The sequence below is a fragment of the Durio zibethinus genome, chromosome 22 (genome assembly GCF_047325235.1).
Source record: "Durio zibethinus cultivar Kanyao isolate XHJ-2024 chromosome 22, ASM4732523v1, whole genome shotgun sequence".
Taxonomy (NCBI): domain Eukaryota; kingdom Viridiplantae; phylum Streptophyta; class Magnoliopsida; order Malvales; family Malvaceae; genus Durio; species Durio zibethinus.
Window position 1 is genome coordinate 4,013,878 of NC_143183.1, and position 25,670 is coordinate 4,039,547.

General features: G+C 29.4%; 1 protein-coding gene and 1 pseudogene across 1 annotated transcript; both read right to left on the minus strand.

Annotated features, from left to right (window-relative positions):
* Positions 1–628: 628 nt before the first annotated feature.
* LOC111307801 (protein NRT1/ PTR FAMILY 3.1-like) lies at positions 629–7,275 on the minus strand. Its single transcript, XM_022906043.2, has 4 exons — positions 6,776–7,275; positions 2,524–2,741; positions 1,856–2,418; positions 629–1,651 (listed from the first exon to the last, which is right to left on the minus strand). The coding sequence occupies exons 1-4, from the start codon at positions 6,906–6,908 to the stop codon at positions 748–750; spliced, it is 1,818 nt and encodes a 605-aa protein (XP_022761778.2). The 5' UTR covers positions 6,909–7,275; the 3' UTR covers positions 629–747.
* Positions 7,276–22,108: 14,833 nt separating this feature from the next.
* LOC149512494 (tubulin alpha chain pseudogene) lies at positions 22,109–23,215 on the minus strand (annotated as a pseudogene).
* Between the last annotated feature and the right edge of the window lie 2,455 nt (positions 23,216–25,670).

A 25,670-nucleotide genomic window follows, 5' to 3' on the forward strand; every position in this document is an offset into this window, starting at 1 on the left:
AAATCTTCAAAAAATTTTTTTGACTGTTTTTTGCTTTTCTGTGTGATCTTTGTATATCTAATTTGTTGTCCTCTGAGACTTGATTAGGGTCTGTATTTATATGGTTAAAAATTCAGAAATCTCTAATCCGAAAAGGACTTTGATTTCTTTTAAATTCTTACTTCCAACCTTAAATTCAACCATCTATTTTTTTTTTTAATTAACAGAAACAAATAGACCTCGAGACGGATTGGGGTGTCTACATCTTTTTCTTATATTTCTCTTATTTTTAATGTAAAGACACTACATATATCTGCAAGTTGTTAGGAATAATGTCCCCAGGCAATTGCAATACTGAAAATGAGGCCACGTTTGAACTTGCTACTCAGAAAATCAATTCAAGCCTCCGTTGAACTCTCAGTTACCTGGATAAGCAATGATTTCATATCAAGGAGAACTTCATTTGCCTGGTTTTAGAGAGAGAGAATTTGTCTGATTTTAGAGAGAAAAAATAAATTAACAATGAAGAAGAAGGAAAAAAAAATCCAAAAAGTAATAGTTTTAGTTAAAAATGCAATAAAACAAATCATAAAATAATTGTCACTTTTAAACCTCATGGGCATTTTCAATCCGTCCTTATCCGCGGGTATGTTTTTGAAGTTTACCCCTTTTTTTTTAATTAATTCAACCATGATGTTTGATTATATATAAGTATCAATTGCCATCAGATTAGGGAGTCAACCATGTAATTCCCTGCAGCAGCAAATTCTAAGCTGTTTCATTTCTAGCAAGCTCTACATTTTCTGAAACCTTATTTTCATCAAATTCACCATCTTCTTCCTTGACCTGTTCCAATGGCTTGTAAGTATAAAGCCGAGCACAAATTATGTAGTAAATCAGATTCACAACTTGGATCCCGCTAACAAGCCAATAGTAGTATTCCAATCTTCCCCTGTTGAGATTCCTGTTAGGCAACCAGTTCCTTTTTTGACCAGTGTATTTGTGGACAAGTGATACCAGCAATGTCCCGATGTAGTCTCCTATTGCTATTGCTGTCCAATACAGGGCTGCAGCTGTGCTTCTCATGCTTTCAGGTGACTGGTCATACAGGAATTCAAGGTGTCCGACTGACATGAAAACCTCTGCTACCCCATTGAGGCAAAATTGAGGAACTAACCAGAACACACTGATGGGAATTATGGCTTTTGGATCATCCAATAAGTTATGATTGGCTGCAACTGATTTCCTTTTCATCTCAACAAATGATGCAACGAGTGTTGTTAGGATGTTGACTCCGAAACCGATGCCCATTCTTTGTAAACATGTTACTCCCTTGGGGTTGCCTGTGAACCGTCTTGCGAATGGCACGAAGAGGCGTTCGTATAAAACTAGTCCGAATAGCATGGTTAGGATGCCAAAGATGGACAAACTGGCTGGTGGGATTTCGAAGGATTTGGATAAGTGACGGTCCATGGTTTGAGCTTGTTGGATGGTGAAGCTTTGCTGGTGTGAGGATGAGGCGACATGTAGAATTCCAGCAGCCCAAATTGGCAAAATTCGGATTATGGTTTTTAGCTCTTCAACTCTATGAACTGTTGCCAGCCTCCAGAGATTTGGTGGGTTGGAATTTTTAGCCTCACTTTCTATTACTATTGCAGCTTTGTCAAACCATCTGTAAATAAAGATTGAACAAGCAGTTTAAGCATTCAAATGTTTTAGACATCTGATATTTTTGAACAAAAATATATCAATTACAACAAGTCGCCAACAGCCCTGTAATTTGTTGGACTCTTGATTCCAATGATCTAGATTCAAATCTAGATAACTTCAAATATTAAAAAAAAAAAGTAGTTTTGAACAGAAAAGCATAGCTTACTTGTATTGATTTGTATGTAGAAGTCTTCCATGAACAGAAATAGCTGCATCAAGCTCTTTGTTCTGATACAGGAGCTTGGGGTCCTCAGGTACAATTTCCTTTCTTTTTTTCACAGCTGCAACAATCACTTGAGCCAATCTAATCAATGGACTTCCACCTGGTTTCATTTTCCTATAGAGGGGTGAACCTATAAGAAAGGTTACGATAGATATAACCATGGCTATTGTTGGGATCCCAAGACCCCAACCCCAGCCCACATTGTCTTGCACGTAAACCACCACAGTCAAGGCAGTCAATGTGGCTAATCCCATGCTAAAATAGTACCAATTGAAGAAATTCCATTTCGTAGATCGAGCAGTGCTTGGTTTATCCATGTCAAATTGGTCAGCAGCGAATGTTACAACACAAGGCCTAATGCCACCGGTGCCAAGAGATGTGAGGAGAAGAGAAATGTACAATATCCACAGCTGAAATGTTGAAGCTTCCTGGCAGTTTTCTTTAGTCGAGCAGGGTAGCGGACGAAGAGATGGTAGCACTGCCGATATGGTGATGCTAACCAAGCCCTGCAGCAAGATACAGGGCAATGGGTTAATCAATTGAATGAATTCATTACTAATTTTATCATTGCAAACGACTTAGCAGTTGAGGAAAAAGAGTGAAAGAGAGACCAGTTCATAAAAAATGGAACCAATAGTGACTGTCCAAAAGCGTCCAGCAAACGAGTCAGCAATCAAAGCACCAATGAGGGGAGTAAAGCTGGCCGTTCCACTAAAAATGGTGAGGGTGTTGGAGGCTTGAACCAGGGGCATGTTTAGTTCCTGAGTTAGGTATGTTATCATGTTGCTATGGAATCCACTAGCAGCAAATCTATCACATATTTCATTTGCTGTCAAAAAAAAAAAAAAAAATCGAAGACAGTTAATACTCTGCTAACAACTCCTTTAATTGAATAAATTGCTTCATTAGTCTTTAATTTTTTTTTTCCTAAAAAACAAAAAATTTTTCATGTGTAACTTTTTGAATTTGTTACAAATCCACCGTTAATACGCCACCAAAGATTGGATGAATTGTGCATAAAATTTTTTACAAGACAATTTTGTGTACGTGATAAATTCTGTCGAAATTTTAATTATATGATAATGAATGGATAAATTTGAAACATATTAACTTAAAAAGTTATGGATAAAAGATAATGTTTTTTGTGTTGCAAATGAATATGAAACTAGATAATTACCAACATATATATGATCTATTTATAAAGTATTGAACTCTTAATTTTATTTATAGATATCGTATTTTGTTTAAAGTTTAAAATTTTGAAATTACTTTTGGGAATGTATTATTTTTTATGTTATTTGGATCCAATTGGATCTAAACTTAAAAACTCAATTTCCCTTTTATTATTTTAAGTTTTTTTATTATTTATTTTCATTTATTTTTATAGGTTATTCATTTTCATTAGTTATTTTCATTTAGAGATTTATTTCTTATATATCTTTATTTATTTCTTAATTATCTTTACTTTGAAACAAAAAAATAAAATAAAAAAAATGAAAAGGGTTGAAAAAGGATATAGTTGAGTTTGAATTCTTAAAGGAAAGGAATTTATTAAATTTAAGGGTTTTGTACCAGATCAAATTTTTTGTCAGATACATAATGCATTGATAAAATCTAAAGAGTTTCATTTTAACAAAAATGGGTGAGAACAAAGATGAAATTCTAAAATTACTTTGAAGATAATTTTTAGAATAATCTTTGATTGAGTTAGAGACTTTATCAAAATGGGATTAAGTTCCTATAAATACCCAACAATTTATCACTTACCAAAACAATAATTATAGAGAAGAACTTGAGAGTAAAAAAGTTTTATGCAGTTTAAGTTCAAAATTTAGGCTTTTTCTAGTTCCCATCGATATTCAAAGAGATTTTCAGGTTTTAGTGAGCGTTGAAGTTCCTGACAGTGATTTTGACAATACTTTCAGATTCTAATGATAATTCTCAGTTTCCCTAAGTGTCAACTCAACCCAACCTAAGTGTCTATTGGGAATAGCAACTCAAATCCCATAAGAGATTTATTTGAAATTGATTAGATATTGCTTGATGGATAAGAAGACTTATAGAAGAAGAATTCTAAGAGAAAAGAGATTCTTGATAGACAAGTTTATATGCTTATAAATAGATAAAGTTTTTATAGGGTTAAGTATGAGAAAAAGATGTAAGAGAGTCGTAGGATTTTATGAGATAGATACCCTATAGGATTATTAAAGATTTATGTTTTATAGGTGTGTATATTTGTAAGTGGACTAGAGGAGACTGAGATGGTTTACATAGGTATGGTGCATAGGTGCATATGGGTATGTGTTTGTTTGGATTGAAAATACTCTATAAGACTAAAAAAAATTGAGAGTGTCTATGGGTATTGATGTGGCTGATATAATTGTATGTTTGTAATTTTCTATAATTAGTGGATTTTATTTCTCATCCATAGACGTAAGTCAATTGGGTCAAACCACATTAAATTATTGTCTCTTATATGATTGATTAATTGTTTGTTTTTGTTTTCGTTGGTGTGAATGTTTAATTGGATTAAAGGCTTTTGTGCCTAATAAGTGATATCAAAGCTGAAGGTTCAAGACGTGAAAAGAGTTAGAGGTTCAAGATATAGGAAAATATTAAGCCTAGAGGAGCTTGATTTAAGGAAAGAGTTCAATTTCATGTTTTGAGGATCAGTTTACATGAAGTTTAAACATGCACAAGAGAAGATTGTTATGAAACTTTCATTGCAAGTGAAGTCAAGCATTCTAGCATGAAGATCAAACCTAGAGGAGCTTGATTTAAAGAAAGAGTTCGAGTTCATATTTTAAGGATTGGTTTGCATGAAGCTTGAAGATGCACAAGAGAAGATTGTTATAAGATTTCCATTATAGGTAAAGTCAAGCATATCTAGCGTAAAAATTGATGATTGATAGAATTTGAGTTAAAGTGAAAATTATTGAGAATAATGACTCAAATCTCATAAGAGATTTGTTTGGAATTAGTTAGATATTGCTGATGGACAAAAAGATTTGGAAAAGAAGAGTTCTAAGAGGAAAAAGATTCTTGAAAGGCAAGTTTATATGCTTATAAATAGGTGAAATCTCTATAAGGTTAAGTATGAGAAAAAAAAAAAAAAGAGAATTGTAGGGTTTTATGGGATAGATACCTCATAGGATTACTAAAGATTTACATCTTATCAGTGTGGATGTTTGTGAGTAGACTAGAGGAGATTGAGATGATCTACATAAATATAGTGCATGGGTGCACATGGGTATTTGATTGTTTGGGTTGAAAATACTCAATAGGACTAAAAGAAATTGAAAGTGTATGGTATTGATGTGGGTGATATGATTGTATATTTGTAATTATCTATAACTAATGGATCTTGTTTCTCATCCGTGAACGTAAGTCAATTGGGTCGAACCACCTTAAATTATTATCTCTTGTATGATTAATTGATTATTTGATTTTGTTTCCGTTGGCATAAATATTCAATTGGATTAGAGGCTTTTGTGTCTAACAGTGTCAACCCGATTGTGGATCCAACCCATAGTACTAAGATCTAAGAACCTGCATCTCACAATCCTAAAGCCAAGCCATGTATTGAGCTGCCAAACTATCATTTGTTTTTATAGATAAGATGCTGTCAAGCCTGAGCTCAGCTGCCAATAGTCTTTTTGGTAATTTTATTTATTTATTTATTTTATGTAAATTTTATTTATTTATAATATTTAAATTATTTTTTGTTAAAAATATTTTTAAATAAATCTTACTAAACTATTAGAGAATTTTCATAGATTAAAAATTAATGTAAAATTATGAATTCTACATAGTATCGGAGAATTTCATAAGAAAAATTTAATAAAAATATATATCTTTTTTCAAAATTAATTCTACCAAACTACTAAAAAATTTAAATTTTAAAATTAAATCTTATCGAATTATTAGAAAGTTTAATTATTTTTTTCAAAGAAAATGAATGTTTGAAATTAATCTTACCAAACTATTGAAAGATTTAAAACTCATATTAAATCTTACCAAAATTTAAAAGATGTAATGATTTTTATAAAACAATTCATAATTTTTTTCAATCCTATCAAATTATTGAAAGATTTAAATTTCGAAATTAAATATTATATATCAAATTATTAGAAGATTTAATAATTCTTTTAAACAAATTTATAAATAAATTTTTGAATACGAATTCTATCAAATTATTAGAAGATGTGTTTCGAATTAAAATCTTACCAAACTATTAAAAGATATTATTGATTTTGAAAACAATTAATTTTTAGAAAACACATTAATGAATCCACCAACAAAGCTTTTTTAGAGTAGTACACTAATCTTTATGAATACTCTTGAAGTGAAATTTTTTTTTTAATTTATTATCAAACTATTAGAGTAATTTTAATATTAATTTGCAATATTAAATTTATTCAGTAAAATTATACATATGTTTTAAAGCTTTGATAATAAGAAATCAATTGATACTATTTTTTGGATAGACATTATAAGGGTACTATAATATTTTTCATATATAATCATACTCTCAGACTTAATTTTTGTTTAAAAATACTTGAATTAAGCTTGGAACTTATCTTTAAAAGAGAGACGGATTTAGTTAAATAGTCAATTGTAGCTAAATAAAAAATATTGTGAAGACTTATAAATTATATCTGATAAGTTTACACACATGTACATTATAACATCATTGATTAGGTTCGATCACCACAAGTTAACTACCAAATTAAAGAAACTGGACGATGAAACTTAGTGATTACAACCTATTACACCATATATTGGAATGAAATTGTTGGTTTTGGAAGTAAAACATGAGCAGGACAGACATAAACACAAAAAACAATAATAATGGAAACTCACCGAGAATGAATGGCATTGTTTTGATGCCTCCAAGTTTCTTGTTCTTGATCTTGCTCTCCTCCTCTTGTTTCCCATCTTCCTCAGCCTTGTTCTTCTGGTTAGTCAAATCCATCCCAGCTGGTTTCATCTCCATTGCATAGAGAAGCAGTAAGATATGCTTGGGACCATATATATAAGCAGCAGTTGCAGCCCAGTGATTGAAACAGTGGTGCAACCCAACGAGAGGTGTGGTCGGAGTAGGGTAGGGCCTATCAGTTTACTTCATTTTTATATCTGACGTCTGATCTTAGGTCACAATTTTTGAGCTTTACTTCCAATTCAAATTGTCTTTGTAGCAATAATTGAGTCAAATCTAATAAATAAATAGAAGTAGGTAAGATGCTTTGGTTATATATGTATCCATTGAATTAAAAATTGTATACACGACTTAATAGTTGATAACAGCTGTTGGGAAAATTTTGAGATGGCAGGAGTAGTGTTGTTATTATAGAATATGGTAAGAAATGAGTTGAGAAAGGCGATATGTGGAAGGAGAGAGAAATCTAATCATTAAATGAAATGAGTTAACATATTTATGAAATGAGAAATCTAAAGTAATTTTACAAAATTAATGATTTTTTATTATATTTCTTAAGATATTGAAATTATTTTTTGACGGTGGTAAAGTATTTCATAATAATACATAATACATATAACAATAAGATTTTTTTTTCAATAGTCTTGCTTTTTTTAAAAAATTACATCTATATTAAATAGGTTTTGAGAACAATTTTTTTTTTTTTTGAAATTATCTTACTCATTTATTAGATTATATAAGTTTCAAAACAAATATTTTATAAATTATTTTACTCAATTAAAAAATTATATTTAAATTTGTATAAGTCTCAAATCGAAGTGTGAATCTTTATTCTCATATATATAAAATTTATGTTAAACTATTTTTTAAATTCATTTTTATGGGCAAAGAAATTTTTAACTTCACATAGTCAAAAGATCAGTATGTCCTATTTTTATTTTTTTTATTTTTAATATAATTTTAGAGGTATGTATTAATTTACAAGTCTTGTTTGTAAAATTTAAAATTTTCATGAAATATTTAAATAACATAAAAATGAAAGAAATTATAAAAATCTAAAAAATCCATGAAATACTTAAATAAAATAAAAATAAAAGAAATTAACTTTGCATGAAATAATTCCTTTTTCGCCTTTAAATTTTGTTAATGCATATATGGCTTTTTTTTATCATATATGACTTGTTTGATATATGGTAATGGAGCATGTGCCGCTGGAGGATTTTATATCCATGAAATAGCCAATTCTTTCAGAACAAATTGGAAAACAAACCTGGTTACTTACGTGTCCTTATTCATCTGCCATTTGTGGGGCCATCATATATGTTTTCTTTTTGTCTTTCATACTTAGCAATTTTATATTATTTTTTATAAAGTTAGTTAGTGCCACAATTGGATATATTATATTTTATGTTAAAAATTAATAAATCAAATCAAATGAATAAATAAATCAATAAATTATCATTCAATTGTCTCCTAGCATTTGACTCGGTGTCTGGTGAACGATTTCCTTGCTTAACCCTTTCTTTCACCTTCTAGTATAATGTCTACTAAACTGTGAAGTATTAGGAACGTAGATTTAATAATTTAAATTATGATATGAAAATGATATGAAAGAAAATATAAAAATAATATAATTAAAAATTTTATAAAAATTATATATGAATTTGATAAAAATAAAAAAAATTTATATTTAATGTATTAATATGAATTTAATATGATAATTTTTATATTTTATGTATTTAACATGATATAAATATGATGTAAATGTAAAAATTATTGTATATTATTTAGGAAGAGAGTGAACATGTCTTACTTTCATATATTTTTATCTCCTGTTTCTAATATTATTCTATGTGAAAATTACCCTGTAAGTATAAGTTATCTCCAGATTGCTGTTGTTATGCTGTGTGTCCTCTTTAAAAAACCATTTAGATGATAATATTATTTTTTTATATAGATATATAAATGAACTTTCATGCATGTATAGATTATTATTAATTAATATTTTATTTTTTAATTTTAAGTTACATAATTTTAACTATACATGAATTTAGATATTTATTAAATTATTATATTCATGAATTCAATTAACTATAAAGAATATACTTCGTGTTTTATGTTATTTAAATTTTTATTTTAAAATCATATCTATTATTATTAAATAGTATCAATAATATGAATCAAATTTAAATTGCATGAATTTAATTATTCATGAACTTAACCATTCATAAATCTATGAATCTATGAACCTAATTAATTATAGTTGAATGTATTTAGATTATTCGTGATCATAGGCATTCATATATTTACGGTATTCAAACTACCTTGTGTTTTGTGTTTTATAAATTTTAAATTTAAATTCACATCTATTATTAAGTAGTATAAATTATATTAATTTAAATTCAAATTGAATTTAAATTCAATTATCTTAAAAAAAAAAATCTTATGACTCATCTTTAGTTGACTCAAGGTATTACAAAACTTCCAGATTCTCGCATCGCTAGCTTTGACGTTTTATCTCTAATGATAAAAAAATTTTTTTTTTACAAAACTTATCTCTACATTTATTAATGTTTCATATATTTAATGTTTACCATATCTATTAAATATTTTGAATACCTATGAATTAAATCAGTGCATTAAAATAGTAACACTTGCAAAATGGACAAGAAGTAACATAGAATCTAACTAATACTGCCTGCAAACCCATTAAATGCCTTCCTTGCATACGATCATTGTCTTCCTCTAAAGGTTGTTATCACCGTTTGTAGACCCACAATCTTTGACAAACAAACACTAGCTACAAATTCATAAGCTGCAGCATGCAATTTCTCTCACTAATGCTATGATCGCTCACCCTCTTCTCTTGGCCATATATAAAGAAGGAAAATGCTAGTGGCAGTATAGTTACACTCAGTTTTTTAACATTCGGATTAGAGGTATAAATAATACATTAATACTTACAAGTTATTTAAATTAATTAGAATAAAATTTAAATTCGGTTAAATTATTATCGAGTCGAGTTCAAGCTCGAATAACTTGATTTATCGATCGAATCAAGTGTAAATATTCTTATATCAGACTCGAGTAGTTTGCAAGCCTAATTGAAATTTTATATTTAAATATATTTTTATTATTTTAATTAATAAAATATCTCAAACTCGAGTTCGAAAATAAATAATCGAGCTTTTGTCGAATATAAGAATTGAACTTATTTTTATATGTTAATCGAACTTAATCAAGCAAACTCGAGTAGCTTGATTTCTATTTTAAGTCGAGCTCGAACTAAAAAAATAAAACTTGATTGAATTTGAATTCGAGTCGAGTTTCGAACCTCAAATTTCGAATCAAACTCGAGCTCGAATTTGATATTGTGTCAATTCAAACTCAATCGATTCACCCTTAATTTATATAGATATGATAATTTATATACTTATTATGTAAAATATTAAATTTTATATATTCATATCGTATTTTATATAAAAATTACACATTATAATTTATGATATATATTGTAATTTATGTTAATACGAAATATAAAGTATAATTTTTAAATTTTTTAAATTTATATAAAATTATTTTAAAGTTTTAAATTATATTATTTTATATATTTTTTTCATCTCCAATTCATATCGTATATTATATTCTGTTTTAAGTGATAAGATTTACATCCGGACTCTCAAAAAGTCACGTCACTCCTACGTAAGAATTTGGACCGGCAACTTTTAATTAGTAGTAGGTTGTGTCTCCTCTGACTTGGGATAAACTATGAACAATTACAGAGAGAAGCTCAAAAGTTGAAGTCACGACTCACGACTAATGCCACTGCCCCCCCCCCCCCCCCCAATTTTATTTAAAAAAAAATTCCCTCCTTCGAAAAGGTTTTCTTGTAACTTTGGAACGCATTCAACAAACTGTAATTCTGTAACCTATCTTCTTTTTTATTTTTTTATTTATTTATTTTTAAACTACAGGAGAAAATGAAGCTTTTGTTCTTAACTAAGCAGGAGATTGAAGATATGCTGATCTGATCCATTCAGATTTGCCAAATCTCTTGTCGTCAATGATACGAGCTGGTCTTTGGAACTTTAAAGAACATTTGACTATTTCCTGTTACTGTAATGGCGAAAATTTTCTGTCTCTTTGAGCCAAATTTGCCTATCCATTTGTGAAAAATATTGGAGATGTAAAGAAATATTATGATGGAAGAACTGAGAGTTGCCAATGGAATGCTATTTATTTTTAAAAATTAAGATTAAAGTAGATTAAACTCAAAAAAGTATCCAAAAAAAAAAAGCTCTCATTTTTATTAAATGATAAAGATAACAGTTATATTATTAAAAGATTACTTCACAAAAAAAGACCATTAATGTTTCTTTTTTGGTATTTTGAGTTAAAAAAAAAAAGCAGGAGTATATTTTAGTTTTATGGGTTATGGTTATGGATATATTTTATATTTTTATTAAAAATTCATTTGAAAAAATGCAACTTGCAAGTTGCTAGTAAGATAAAGTCTTTTAGACTTCTAATAAAGGATAAAGAAAAGGTTGAAGGTAACCAAAACAATGGGTAGCGGGTTTCCAGTTTAAAATATAAAAGGGCGTAATTAAAAATGTAAATAATACATTAATACTTATAAGTTATTTGAGTTTGACTTGAATAAAACTCGAATTCAACTCAGATTATTATCGAGTCGAAACTAGAGCTCCAGTAACTTGACTTATTGATCGAATTGAGTTCAAGCATTCTTATACTCGGTTCGAATAGTTCATGACTAATCGAGCTTTTATATTTTAATATATTTTAATTATTTTAATTAATAAAATATCTTAAACTCGAGTTTAAGCTTGAATACAAATAATTAAAATTTTGTTGAATATAAGAATGAACTTATTTTTACATGTTAATTGAACTTAATCGAGCAAACTTGAATATCTTAAATAGCTTGATTTTATATTGAATTGAGCTTGAATTAAAAAAAAATTAATTGAGTTTGAACTGACTTTCGAGTCTTGAATTTTGAATCAAGCTCAAGCTCAAGTTTAATATTATATTGACTCGAATTCGATCGATTATATCTCTAGGTGTGGCTCTTTAGAATCCCTATTATTCAAAAGTGGGTGTAAATATAGGGAAAGGATACTCTCCACTACTTAAATGTGGGGAAAGTTTTTATTAATTTATCTAATAATTAATAATGTATATTTACTTAAATTCAAAATTGATATTTATTTAAATTATTTTTATTTTTATATTTAATTTAAAATTATTAAAATTAAACCATAAATTTAGATGAATATACATTATTAACTATTAGATAAATTAGTGGAAACTTCCACTACTTTTTAAGTAGTGGAGAGAATTTTTTTTGCAAATATGACTATTGCTAGCATTAGCCTTATTAATATTTACATTAAAATTTGATTTTAAATTTGCTACTTTGGTGATGGATTACCCGATTCGCCTGCAGGCTTGAGTTCTGAATAAGGTTTATGAAGCTTGGGATAATATTCAATAAGTAAAAATATATTTATTTAATTTAAAATATATTTAAAAATAGTATATATTAAATATTTAAAATGTTTAATAAATAGTAAAAAATTTTGGACATATTGAACCAAACGAGCTGAGATTTTGAAAAAAAGTATGATAAAATAATCTTAGAGAGTGTTTGGTTCATAAACTTTTCAATTTTAAGAGGGAAAGTGATTTTAAAGAAAAATAATCAGATGGGTAATTTTTGGGGTTTGTTTACCTTAAAGAATAAAAGGTTTTTGTGTTTGCTTAGAAGAATTTAAGATTACCTAATAGAATCTTTTACTATATTGTCTTTGATAACATATGAATAATATATGAAAAAAATAATTTATTTATTTAACATTTTATAGAATTTTATAGAATTTTTTAATTATAAATTATTTATATATTTAGTTAAATATTTGTTGCAATGTGCAGACTTGAGGAACTTGACTGCTGGACATAGGCAATGGAAAATTAACAGAGTGCTAAAATGCATTTTCAATAAAAACTAAAATAAAAAATCGTCACCAATCTTTTTTAAGGTGTGATTGATCACAAAAAAAAATTGTCATTTTTTAAAACATTTAAAATGAGTTTAAAGTTTTATAAAAGAATAATTTTGTGGTCTGCGAAAATAAAGTTGAGTCCAAGAGTCGATTATGCATGGAGAATGACTAGTATCCCATAACATTCGTAAAAAATGGTACTAATTGATTGCATATTATCTTTAGATTTTAGTAAAAATGGTCATATTTTTAATGTTTAAAAATTAATTCCTTTGTTTATTTTTTAAAAATAAATCTTTTTTTTCTCTTTTTTAAGGCAAATCATTTTTTTGTTTTTTTTTTTAAGTAAAACACTTTACTTTTGGATCAAAATGAAAAAGTCCTAAGTATTAACACACTTCTTCCACTTTTCTATATTTATGTAAAGCTTAAAAAATGCATCTTTTTAGAATTTTCAAAATTACCCCATAAAACTGAAATAATGCTTTATATAAATAATAATTGTTGAAAGTTTCTTTATATTTAGAACAAATTCTCAAAAATTATATTTACTTAAGATATTATCTTATTTTAAAATACTTTTCTTTGGAAAACCTTATTTATAAAACTAATGCATGTATGCATGAACATGAATATAATATGAATGCATGATAACTTAACATGAATGACATGGAACGAATGCACGACAATTTGAGAATATATGTAACATCAAAGTAAAATGTAATGCAAATGTGTGAATGGGGGCAAATGTTGGTTTTAAGGGTTTTGGAAATTGGTTTCAGTTTAGGTTAGGATTTGGTTTAGGGTTTTAGGTTGATTTAGGGTTTAGGCTAGGATTTAACGTTAGGGTTAGGTTTTAAGGTTTAGGTTTAAGGTTTAGGAGTTAGTGTTTATGTTTTCAGGTTTAGAGTTTAGGGTTTAAGGTTTGATTTAGGATTTATGTTTAGGGTTTGGGGTTTAAGATTTGATTTAGGGTTTAGAATAACAACTTAAACATTTTAAACATCCATACATTTAATCTAAAACAAGAAAAAAAACCAAAAAAAGGTTCGACTATAAGGTAGGGGAGCTTAGCTGAACCTCCCAATGGATGTTTCAATGGTTAATTTTATTTTCTTTTATCTTTTTTGTTTCAAATCAAACTATAGACTAGTTGATTGAATTTTTAGATGAAATTTGAAGCTATGAACATAAACAACTATAAATTTTCTCAAGAAAAAAATATGAAAATGAAATGAGATGTGATGAAATACAAGGAAGTGAGCTCTCATTTTTTTTTTATTTTCTTCTTTTTCCCATTGTTTTTCATGCCACCCAACCGTCTTATCTCTAAAAACCTATTTTTTCTAGCCTTTAAGGATAAATAAATATCCCATGCAAAATCATGCAAGCCCTTATATAAAAATTTCATCCAATGGTCATCATTTCTCTCATGTTTTCTTTGTAATAAACCACTTTTCACCATTGGATTCAGCCCCTTAAGATCACCCATGGCTTAAAATGTTTATAGCCAAATATGGCATTTTTAATGTTGGTGGAACTAAGTGAAAATACCATTTTACCCTATTAGAAAGTTTTAACCTTTTATGCAATTTTCTTGGAGAACCATGACCCATTCTTCATTTTTGTGATTTTAAAGTACCAAAAATCTTAAAATAATATGAAATTATGATATGAAAGTTTATGTGAAAAACCAACCTTGGGAAGGTCAAATTATAAAATTACCTTATAAGGTTATTTTAGTAATTTTATACCTTCCAAAGTGTGATTAAGTTTTTAATGCACCAAAAATAATTAAATAATATGAAAACATGATCTAAAGTGTTTTATAAAAAATCGACTATAAAAAAGTCAAATTACAAAAATACCTTATAAGAAAATTTTAGTAATTTCACACCTTCTGAGATGCAATCATAGTTTTTAATGCACAAAAAATTATGAAATAATATGAAACCACGATCTGGAGCATTTTTAAAAAAAAGACATTGAAAGGGTTAAATTACGAAAATACCTCTTAGGGTATTTTGATAATTTCATACATTTTAAGGTACGATCAAGATTTTTAATGCATAAAAATTTATAAAATAATATTTAAATATGATATGAAAGTTTTCACGAAAATTCGACTTCAAGAAAGTCAAATTATAAAAATATCTCTGAAGAGCATTTTAGTAATTTTACCATTTTCGAAGTGCAATCAAAATTTTTAGCGCTTTAAAATCACAAATATTAATCCCAAAGCTTGTTAACCCCATTTGGTTGTGAATTTTATAAGATTGACCCGAGTTCTATTTGGTTTGACTAATGTTGATCATGTTTGACTAAGTTTTATTTTGTTTGATCAGGTTTGATCAAGTTTCACCTGGAGGCATTTAGGTCAAATTGATCTTAAATTCGATTCTCAAAACTTGTCAAGTTTCAAGAAATGTTGGATTTGAACTGGTTCAGATTTTAAGAGCCCCACAACTAGTCAAAATCTATCTGAACAAAATTAGGTGTATACAATATTTTCAAAACATTTTTATTTGGCTTTTTTAAAAAAAGGATTTTGATTCTGTTGAAACCTAAATGGTAATAAAAGTAAAATTTTTTATAATATATCTTAAACAAAGATTACATTTTTAATTTTAAAAAAAGTAATCTTTACTAAATTCAAGAACTAAAAAAAATAATTTTTTTATAATATATCTTTAACAAAAAACTACATTTTTAATATTAAAAGCATAATCTTATATCCATCGAAGCTCGTGACCTTAATATTGGATAATATTGGATAAAGCTACGTTTCTTTCTTACAATCATAGTGTTTTTATAAAGTAGACTACGTTTTTAAGCTAACAAATGTAATTTATTTATTGATTACTTATAACGCCCAAATGCACTAGCGATCTATGACCAATATAACCAAACACATCCCTTCCTTCCTTCACTTGAGAATACTCATTAAATCCATTAGATAAACTAACAAAGATTATGTTTTAATTTTAAAAATGTAATTTTTTTATTGAAATTCAAAATCTAATAAAAATAAATTTTTTATAATATATATTTAATAAAGGTTTAATTTTAAAATCATAATCTTATATCCATAGTAACTCAAAACTTTAATATTAGGTAAAACTAGGTTTCTTTTTATAGTCGTAGTGTTTTTATAAAATAAACTACATTTTTGAGTTAAAAAACATAGTCTATTATTAATTGCCTACAACGCTTAAGTGCACCAGTGATCCAAGACCAACACAACCAAAGACATCCCATTTTTCCTTCACTTAAGAACACCCTCCAAATCCACCAAATACACTACCGTTACAGTCAAGCCCCATGCTTTCAGGGAACATTTGGAACCATGTTGTTCTAAATAAAGTTCAATTCGACAAACAATTACTAACTCCCCATATCAATTGTAGTGAAAGTAATGGTTGTATCCATTCCAAAAAGATCCAATGGCAACAAAATTTCGAACACTATCTTTGTTATTTTCTAGGATACATCAACAATATACCCATTTTCTATTCTCATAGGAGAAACTATATTATTTATCCTTTTTGGAATTAGTTCAAAAATACAAAATAATATTTTTGGAAAAAGTATTGGTAGTCTAGCAACAACCTCTTTGATAATAGACAATGCTTTTGTTTAAAAAATATGGTCTAAGTTTCAAAGTTTTTTGTTGGTGGTTGTAAATACTTAATTTTGTTAATAAAATATATAATTTTTTAAATAAAAATGAATTGAAATAATTTTGTAGTTTCAAAATAATCTTTTAAAAAGAGTTTTAGAAATAAAACAAGATAATATCTCTAAGTAAAAAACAAGTTTGGAGACATATTGTAAAAAATTCAAATAATTATTTTTTAGCAAAAAATATTATCTTTGTTTTGAGAATTTATTATGAGTCTTTAAGCAGATGGTCAATTTTTTTAAATTTCACTTAAATATTGGAGAATTAAAGAAAATTTTCAATACTAAAGAATTTTGTTTTTATAACCAAGTATTCATTGAGAGGAAAAATGAAAGGATAATAAAGTAATAAAATTAAAAGTTTGCGAAACGAGAAATGAAATTGATTATTTGCATCATCTTGTTTTTATTTGCATCATTTATTCATTTGTATTATTTGTATATTTATCACATGGCTTAACATAAGCATTTTATTAGTTTATTACCCATGCAATGTACATATTAATTTTATCTATTTAAATTTAATAATTATTCCATTTTTCATCTCCATTTTTTCTCCATATTATGTTTGCAACTTATATTTTTGTTAAAAATAGTTATGATTATTTTTTATGATTATAGGCCACACTTTTATAAAAAAATAAAAAAATATTGATTTTTTTATGCTAAACCAATAGTATATATCTTGAAAAAACTAAACAATTTTGATGTACAAGTGGTGTCTTTGTTTGCAAACTCAGCATGTGCAAACTTAAAGTTAATATGGTAATACATGTTGTTAATGTAATGCAAGATCCTCTATTGTTGCTGAGAGCAAATGCTTCATTGGGATTGGCTTGTTTCTTCTTCTGGATACCATACATAGGATTATTAGTGAAGATGTAGCATGATTATTTGTAGGAGAATTTGTTGATCCACTAAATTAAATATCAAACCAAAGTGCTAACCCATGTAGTAAAGCTTAAAATTAAGGAAGTATGGTTACTATGCTTAAAGCAATAGGCATATTGAGAAAAATCGCTAGGAGTAGCTGTTTATGTCAAAAACATTAACATAAAGAAAAGGCATACACAAAATAATGTAAATGGTGTGAAACAATGATAAAGCCAAAGCTCTTAAAGATCATCTTTCAGAAAAGATGAACTTACTACTGTTAGGGATCACCATAATTTTGATACCACTTGTAGGAAAATCAACACCACATGCAGCACTCATGAATAAAATAGTAAGCCCAAATCAAGAATAAGAACATAAATAAATTTGTTTCGGCTAACTCAAAATGGCTTACTCCAAACCTAATTCACTATCAATCAAATAAATTTTTACAACTGAGAGACTTTTAGAATGAGAAAAATCATCAAAAACTCTTTACTAAAAGCTTAACCTAAAACTTAATTACACAATTTTAATAGCCTACTCACCTAGCTATTATCTTGGTATCTAACTATCTGGGATTACCAAACCAAAATTAAAGCATCTTATTTATAAGGGTGATACCCTTTATACCTTTACTAAATTTTTTATATGGGATACAAAACAATCTCAAACTCTTTTAACTTCATTTAACTTTTGATGTGAGATTATGAGATTCAAGGCGAATCCCAACAAATCCTCTCTTAACTTGAATTTTCAAACACTTCAATAGTATTTGTAAAGCTGACACGCTTACTTTTCTTTTTTTTTTTCATCATAAGAATCCTAGCAACTGAGTCTCCATCAAGCACATACAAGTAATTTTTGACCCTATTCCCCTAGAGAATTACACTACCATTCTTGTACACTTTTAACAAGTCATTATTATCATAGTATGTGTACCCCAAAAAGTTAACTCACCTAAAACAATCAAATTATAGCTACAACTCGGTATATACCTTATATGACGAAGTGTTCTAACAACACCATTATGAAATCTAAGGCGAACACTCTCAATTCCTTAAATATACACATTTTTATTGTTAGCAACTGTCGTAACGTCTAGATCCGGGGATCTATCGCTAGACATTGACTTTTAGGAGTCGCCACCGATCTTTTTTATCTAGGTGCGATTGGTCACCTAAAGAATCTGTCCTTCAAGGGAACACCTAAGCTTAAGGGTCCTTAAAAGAATAGGTTCAGGTCTGCTAACCAGAACAGGGTTCGGGAGTTCGGTTACGTGTGAAGAAGGTTATAGCACCCTCACAACGCCAATCAAAAGATGGTACCAGCTTAAATTTGTGTTATCCAAAAGCCTTAAAATTTTATCAAGTAATTAATTATTGGAAATTTTCTCAATTGACTCTAATACTTTCAGCAGAAAATTGAGAAAATTCCCTCACCTCAAGAGTATGCAAGAAAAACTACTGTTTCATTTGCAGAGGCTCCGTCATCGGATTATTTAAAAGAAAAAAAACAAAATCAAAATTAAGATAGAAAGGAAGGAAAGAATGATTTTTTTTTTGTAGGAAAAATTGATACTTTCAACTTTTCCCTAAAAATATTTTTTGGAAATTTCGATTTTCAAGGAAAATTGATACTTTCAACTTTTCCTCAAAAACCCTTTTTTTGAAAATTTATTTCTAAGGAAAATTGATACTTTCAACTTTTTCCCAAAAATATTTTTTTTTTGAAATTTTGATTTTCAAGGAAAATTGATACTTTCAACTTTTCCTCAAAAACCCTTTTTTTGGAAATTTATTTTTCTTTTAAGGAAAATTGATACTTTCAACTTTTCCCTAAAAATATTTTTTTGGAAATTTATTCTTAAGGAAAATTGATACTTTCAACTTTTCCCTAAAAATATTTTTTTTTGGAAAATTTGATTTTTATTTGAAAAAAATAGAATAATAAAAAAATATAAATAAATAATAAAAAATAAAGAAAAGTAAAACAAAAATAAAAATAAAATTGAGATAAAAAGAATATTAAATAAACCTAATATAATAAACAAAAAAAAATAGACAAATAAAAAAATTCAAAGAAAAAAAAAAAAAACCTGGAGCGGCTTGGATCGCGGCTCGGCTCAAGGAAGAGAAAACGGCTCGGGGGGAGCGGCTTGGAGGCTTGGCGCGGCTCGGCTCGGCTCGGAGGAGGGGCAGCACGCGCGGGTCAGGAAAGCGGGTCGACGCTCGGGTCGGGTCGGGTTCGAAAAAACGCGCGGATCCTCTGGTTACTTAAGGCCAAAACGACGTCGTTTTGGGAGGGTATAAAAGGCAATCTCCTTCGTTTTTTCGGCAGACCGCTCCTCCCTCTCTCTCTCTTCTTCCCTTTTCCTCTCCCTTCTCTCTAAAAACTGAAGAACACCGGTGCCAGATTCTGGAAAATGTCGTCGGAATCTAGAAATTTCGTCGAAAGTTGGCCGAAAGATCGTCGGTTTCTGGGATTCTTCGTCGGAAACTGGGTAGGTCGCCGGAAACTTCAATGTTCGTCGGAATTGTTGCCGGAAAATTCAAATTTCGCCAAAATTTTCGTCGGATTCTGGAAATTTCCCAGAAATTTCCAGAAAAAATTTTCGCCAAAAAATCTCTAAAAAATTTTTTCTCACTCCCAGAACACTCCTAAACTTTTCCTAGCTTCCTATACGCCTCCTTTTCTCTCAAATCAGTAGCTTTGCTTATTGTTTTCTGTGTCTTGCATTCTGTTCCAGAGTCCCTTTTATAGGGATTGATCAGGAGTTCCTGATCAATCCCAATTCCTCCTTGGACGGGAATTCAATCTTTGAATCCCACTGGACTCTTCTGATTGAATTCCCATTTCCAATGTGATTCTTCAGCCTTCAATCTCAGCCCTCCAAAATCAAAATCAAATAAAATAAAAAACTAGATAATTAGAGAAGATAAATCAACAGATATTATAGGATAAATAATAATAAAAAAATATATCAGATATATAATTAGATAAGTAAAAATACAAAAATGAATAAAATAAAAAAGATAAATATATATATATACATAAATAATAAAATACACATAAATATTAACAAAAATAAATAAATAAATAAATATATACATATATTAATACATAATAATAATAATAAATAATACAATACATAAAATACAAAAGAAGAAGAAAAGAAAAAAAAATACAAGATAAAATTGAATTGGGCTTACCCATTTGGGCCAGGCCCAATTGATCTGGGTCGGACCCAATTGGGTGTCTACAGTCGTAACGTCTAGATCCGGGGATCTATCGCTAGACATTGACTTTTAGGGAGTCGCCACCAATCTTTTTTGTCTAGGTGCGATTGGCCACCTAAAGAATCTGTCCTTTCAGGGAACACCTAAGCTTAAGGGTCCCTAAAAGAATAGGTTCAGGTCTGCTAACCAGAACAGGGTTCGGGAGTCCGGTTACGTGTGAGGAAGGTTATAGCACCCTCACAACGCCCATCAAAAGATAGTACCAGCTTAAATTTGTGTTATCCAAAAAGCCTTAAAATTTTACCAAGTAATTAATTGTTGGAAATTATTCTCAATTGACTCTAATACTTTTAGCAGAAAATTGAAAAAATTCCCTCACCTCAAGAGTATGCAAGAAAAACTACTGTTTTACTTGCAGAGGCTCCGTCGTCGAATTATTTAAAAAAAAATCAAAATCAAAATAAAAATAGGAAGGAAGGAGAGAATGATTGTTCTTGTGTAGGAAAAATTGATACTTTCAACTTTTCCCCAAAAATATTTTTTGGAGATTTCGATTTTCAAGGAAAATTGATACTTTCAACTTTTCCTCAAAAATCCCTTTTTTGAAAATTTATTTCTAAGGAAAATTGATACTTTCAACTTTTCCCCAAAAATATATTTTTTTGGAAATTTATTTTTCTTTTAAGGAAAATTGATACTTTCAACTTTTCCCTAAAAATATTTTTTTTTGAAATTTATTTCTGAGGAAAATTGATACTTTCAACTTTTCCCCAAAAATATTTTTTGGAAATTTATTTCTAAGGAAAATTGATACTTTCAACTTTTCCCTAAAAATATATTTTTTTGAAAATTTATTTTTCTTTTAAGAAAAATTGATACTTTCAACTTTTCTTCAAAAATATTTCTTTTTGAAAATTTTTATTTTTCTGCAAAAAATAAAAATAAAATAAAATAAAATAAATAAAAATAATACTCTTGAAAATAACTAGCACAAAAAAAAAGTAAAAAAATAAAATACCAAGAAAAAAGATTATCTTGACTTGCCATACATTTGTCGAGGATACATAGGAGCCATTTGCTGTGAAAGTATGTCCATATACTGTGCTCCCAGAACTAGTTGAGGATGAAAACCAGCGAACCGGTTTCCCTGAACAGCCTCGTTATTAATTGTTGACAAATGACCGATTGTGATTGGCTGAATGTACATACCCACCACCCGATCACTTCTCACATGTTGAGGTCCTTGAGGTTGGCCATGTGTTACACTAACTTGAGTAACCATTGACTGTGGATATTGAACACCCGCAACTGGGCTAGAGTCTGCCGCCTGTGCTTTCCAGAGTGATGGTGGTAGCAAGCCACTTCTCTGAGCACCATAGACAGGTGAAGAGGGCTGCTGTTGTAGAACCAATTGACCATTCCAGGCAGGACCTGTGCCTTGAGCATATGACTATTCATATCGAGGTGATCCCGTGTTTGGTGCAGCTCCAGTCGCATGAAAATTTTGCTGCTGCTGAGTAGGCTGTCGTCTCTGGTCTGTAAAATTCCCATCAACAACCTTCACTCTGGTCTTGATGGTGGCCACAGCTGCATTCACATCTTTGGGCACAACATCACCTCGGTACAGGAGGCAGCAAACCATGTACTTTCCATGGCGTGGGTCACATTTGGCCATCATGGAAAAGGGTTCAAAAGCACTGTTGGTGATCCCAGCCACTGATAGTTGCTCATGGTAAGCCTTCTCAGCTGAAATAATAGGTGCATAGGAGGAAAGCATAAAATGAATCTTGGGATAGGGAACCGGGTTAGTCTGGAACTCGGTCACATCCACATTCAGAGCTCCATCAAACCTCAAAGAGGTAGTAAGAGATGAGATAACCTGAGAGACAAGGCGGTTAAGATTGGTATAAGTGGGTCGTTCAATGTCCAGAGAACGCCTGCAGATGTCATATATGGCTTCATTATCGAGAAGCACAGCAACATCAGTGTGCTCGAGGAGCGAATGAGTGGACAGCACAACGTTGTAAAGCTCTACAACAGATGTAAAAACCTGAGGTGAAGGATACACAGTGAAACCAAGCTTTGACTTCTTTCCATAGTCAACAGAGAGACGCTCCAAGAGAAGAGATCCAAGGCCAGAACCAGTACCACCACCAACAGCATTGAAAACCAAAACCCCTTGGAGTCCGGTACAGTTATCAGCGAGCTTTCGGATGCGATCCAAGCAGAAATCAACAATCTCTTTTCCAATCGTATAATGGCCACGGGCGAAATTGTTGGCAGCATCTTCTTTCCCACTGATGAGTTGCTCAGGGTGGAACAGTTGACGATACGTTCCAGTCCTAACTTCATCGATAACAGTAGGCTCCAGATCAACAAATATAGTGCGAGGAACGTGCTTTCCGGCACCAGTTTCACTGAAAAAGGTGTTGAAAGCATCGTCTCCTCCACTAACAGTCTTATCACTTGGCATTTGGCCATCAGGCTGAATGCCATGCTCGAGACAGTAAAGCTCCCAGCAAACATTGCCAACCTGAATACCGGCCTAACCGATATGAATCGAAATACACTCTCTCATTTCTCCTTTTTTTTTTTTTGAGATTCAAGAAAACCAAAGAAAAAAATCCTCAGAAAATGAAACAACCATTTTTGTTTGAAAAAAAAGATTGTGGCGTGTATCCAGACGCCTGCCTTCTCCTATTCGGATTCTTTTTCTTTCTTTTTCTCTCAAATCAGTAGCTTTGCTTACTGTTTTCTGTGTGTTTTCATTCTGTTCCAGGAGGTGCTTTATATAGGGATTGATCAGGAGTTTCTGATCAATCCCAATTCCCCTTTGGACGAGAATTCAATCTTTGAATCCAGTCTGGACTCTTCTGATTGAATTCCCACTCCCAGTGGGATTCTTCAACTTTCAATCCTAGCCCTCCAAAATAAAAATCAAAATAAAAAAAAAAAACTAGATAATTAGAGAAGATAAATCAACAGATATTATAGGATAAATAATAAAAAATATATATATATCAGATATATAATTAGATAAGTAAAAATACAAAAATGAATAAAATAAAAAAGATAAAAATATATATATATATATACATAAATAATAAAATACACATAAATATTAACAAAAAAAAAATAAATAAATATATACATATATTAATACATAATAATAATAATAAATAATACAATACATAAAATACAAAAGAAGAAGAAAAGAAAAAAAATACAAGATAAAATTGAATTGGGCTTACCCATTTGGGCCAGGCCCAATTGATTTGGGCCGGACCCAATTGGGTGTCTACAGCAACTACAATATCTCCATACTTCTCATTTTTATCTAACTCAATAAAGTAATTCCTATCATTACAAACATGGGTTGTAGCAGCTGAATCTAAAACCCAACATTTATCATTTTTCAAAATTTGAATTTCATTCATACGAGTTGTCAAAATGACATTTTCATCATCAGACATGACAGCAATAAGATCATTCTTTACTTTATCCGATTTTTTCTTATCATTCACCCTTTTGAAAGTTGTCATATCCCTTTTCACTTTCTTGTAGCACGTTTGGATATATCATTTTTCACTATAATAATAACATTCAATATAACTGTAATCTCTGTCTCTTAACTTGGATCTCCTTCTTGATCTATCAATTCTTTTTTGAGTTTTCTCTTGATTAAAACCTTTTATAACTAGTGTACTTTCTCCAAGTGATGAGTTTTGTGTTTTCATAAACCTTTCGTTCTCATGCAACAAGGTAGTTACATCATTCAACTTCAAAGTAAACCTACCTACTAACAAAGTCTGAACTAAAGGCTTAAAAGACTTGAGCAAAGATGACAACAAAATTAAAGCATTCTCTTCATCTCTAACTTATCAACCGAAACCATCAATAATTGGAAAACTAATATATTAAACTCATACAAGTGATTATGAAGACTTATACCTTCTTCAATTTTCAGAGAATACATATCTATTTTCAAACATAATTTGTTAGTTAATGAGTTCAATGCATAAATATCTTCAAACTTATCTCACAAAGTCTTTGGAATACTCACAGTCAATACATTATACTTTACCTCTAGATCTAATGCTAATCTAATAGTACTAACAGTCTTTTTCTGAATTTTATTCCAATTACCGTCAGACATTCTCTCAGGTTTTCTACTCTCTAATGCTTGATCTAATCCATGTTATACTAACAGATATTAAATTGTACTTTCCCATAATATGAATTACTTTTTCCATCAAATAACGAAATCTCAAACTTTGACATAGGCATACTAGATATATCTTCTTCAGACATTTTGAAATACTTGCTTCACGATCTCACGATCTCTTTTAAGCCTGCCTCTTCTTTTCACGAACCTCAAACTTTGAACTTCGCTCTGATACCACTTATTAGGGATTACTATAGCTCTGATACCATTTATTGAAAAATCAACACTACATGCAACACCCACGAATAAAATAGCAAGCTTAAATCAAGAATAAGAACATAAATATATATGTTTCTACCAACTCAAAATAGCCTACTCTAAACCTAATCCACTATCAATTAAATAAATTTTTACAATTGAGAGATTTTTTAAATGAGAAAAATCACTAAAAATTTCTTACTCAAAACTTAACCCAAAATTCAATTACACTATTTTAATAGCCTACTCACCTAGCTATTCTCTTGGTGTCTAACTATCTAGAATTATCAAATCAAAATCAAAACATCTTATTTATAAGGGTGAAACCCCTTATACCTTTACTAAACTCCTGATGTGGGATACAAAATAAACTCAAACTCCTTTAACTTCATTTAACTTCATTTTACTTTTAATGTAGGATTATGAGATTCAAGGCAAATCCCAATAGCTACATTACTACATAACATTTCAATTTTGTGGGTCACACACACAATGATAATTCTTGAAAAAACATTTGTGCATTCATAATTGCACAAAAAAAATAGACAACATGTACAAAGCACATATATCAAGGGAA

What these genes read in the sequence shown, in the direction of transcription:
- LOC111307801 (XM_022906043.2), bottom strand. Translation starts at nt 6,908, where the DNA reads ATGGAGATGAAACCAGCTGGGATGGATTTGACTAACCAGAAGAACAAG. An exon ending in AACAATGCCATTCATTCTCG is followed by an intron (nt 2,742 to 6,775) that starts GTGAGTTTCCAT and finishes TTTTTTTGACAG; the next exon opens with CAAATGAAATATGTGATAGA. An exon ending in CTACATACAAATCAATACAA is followed by an intron (nt 1,652 to 1,855) that starts GTAAGCTATGCT and finishes CTTTATTTACAG; the next exon opens with ATGGTTTGACAAAGCTGCAA.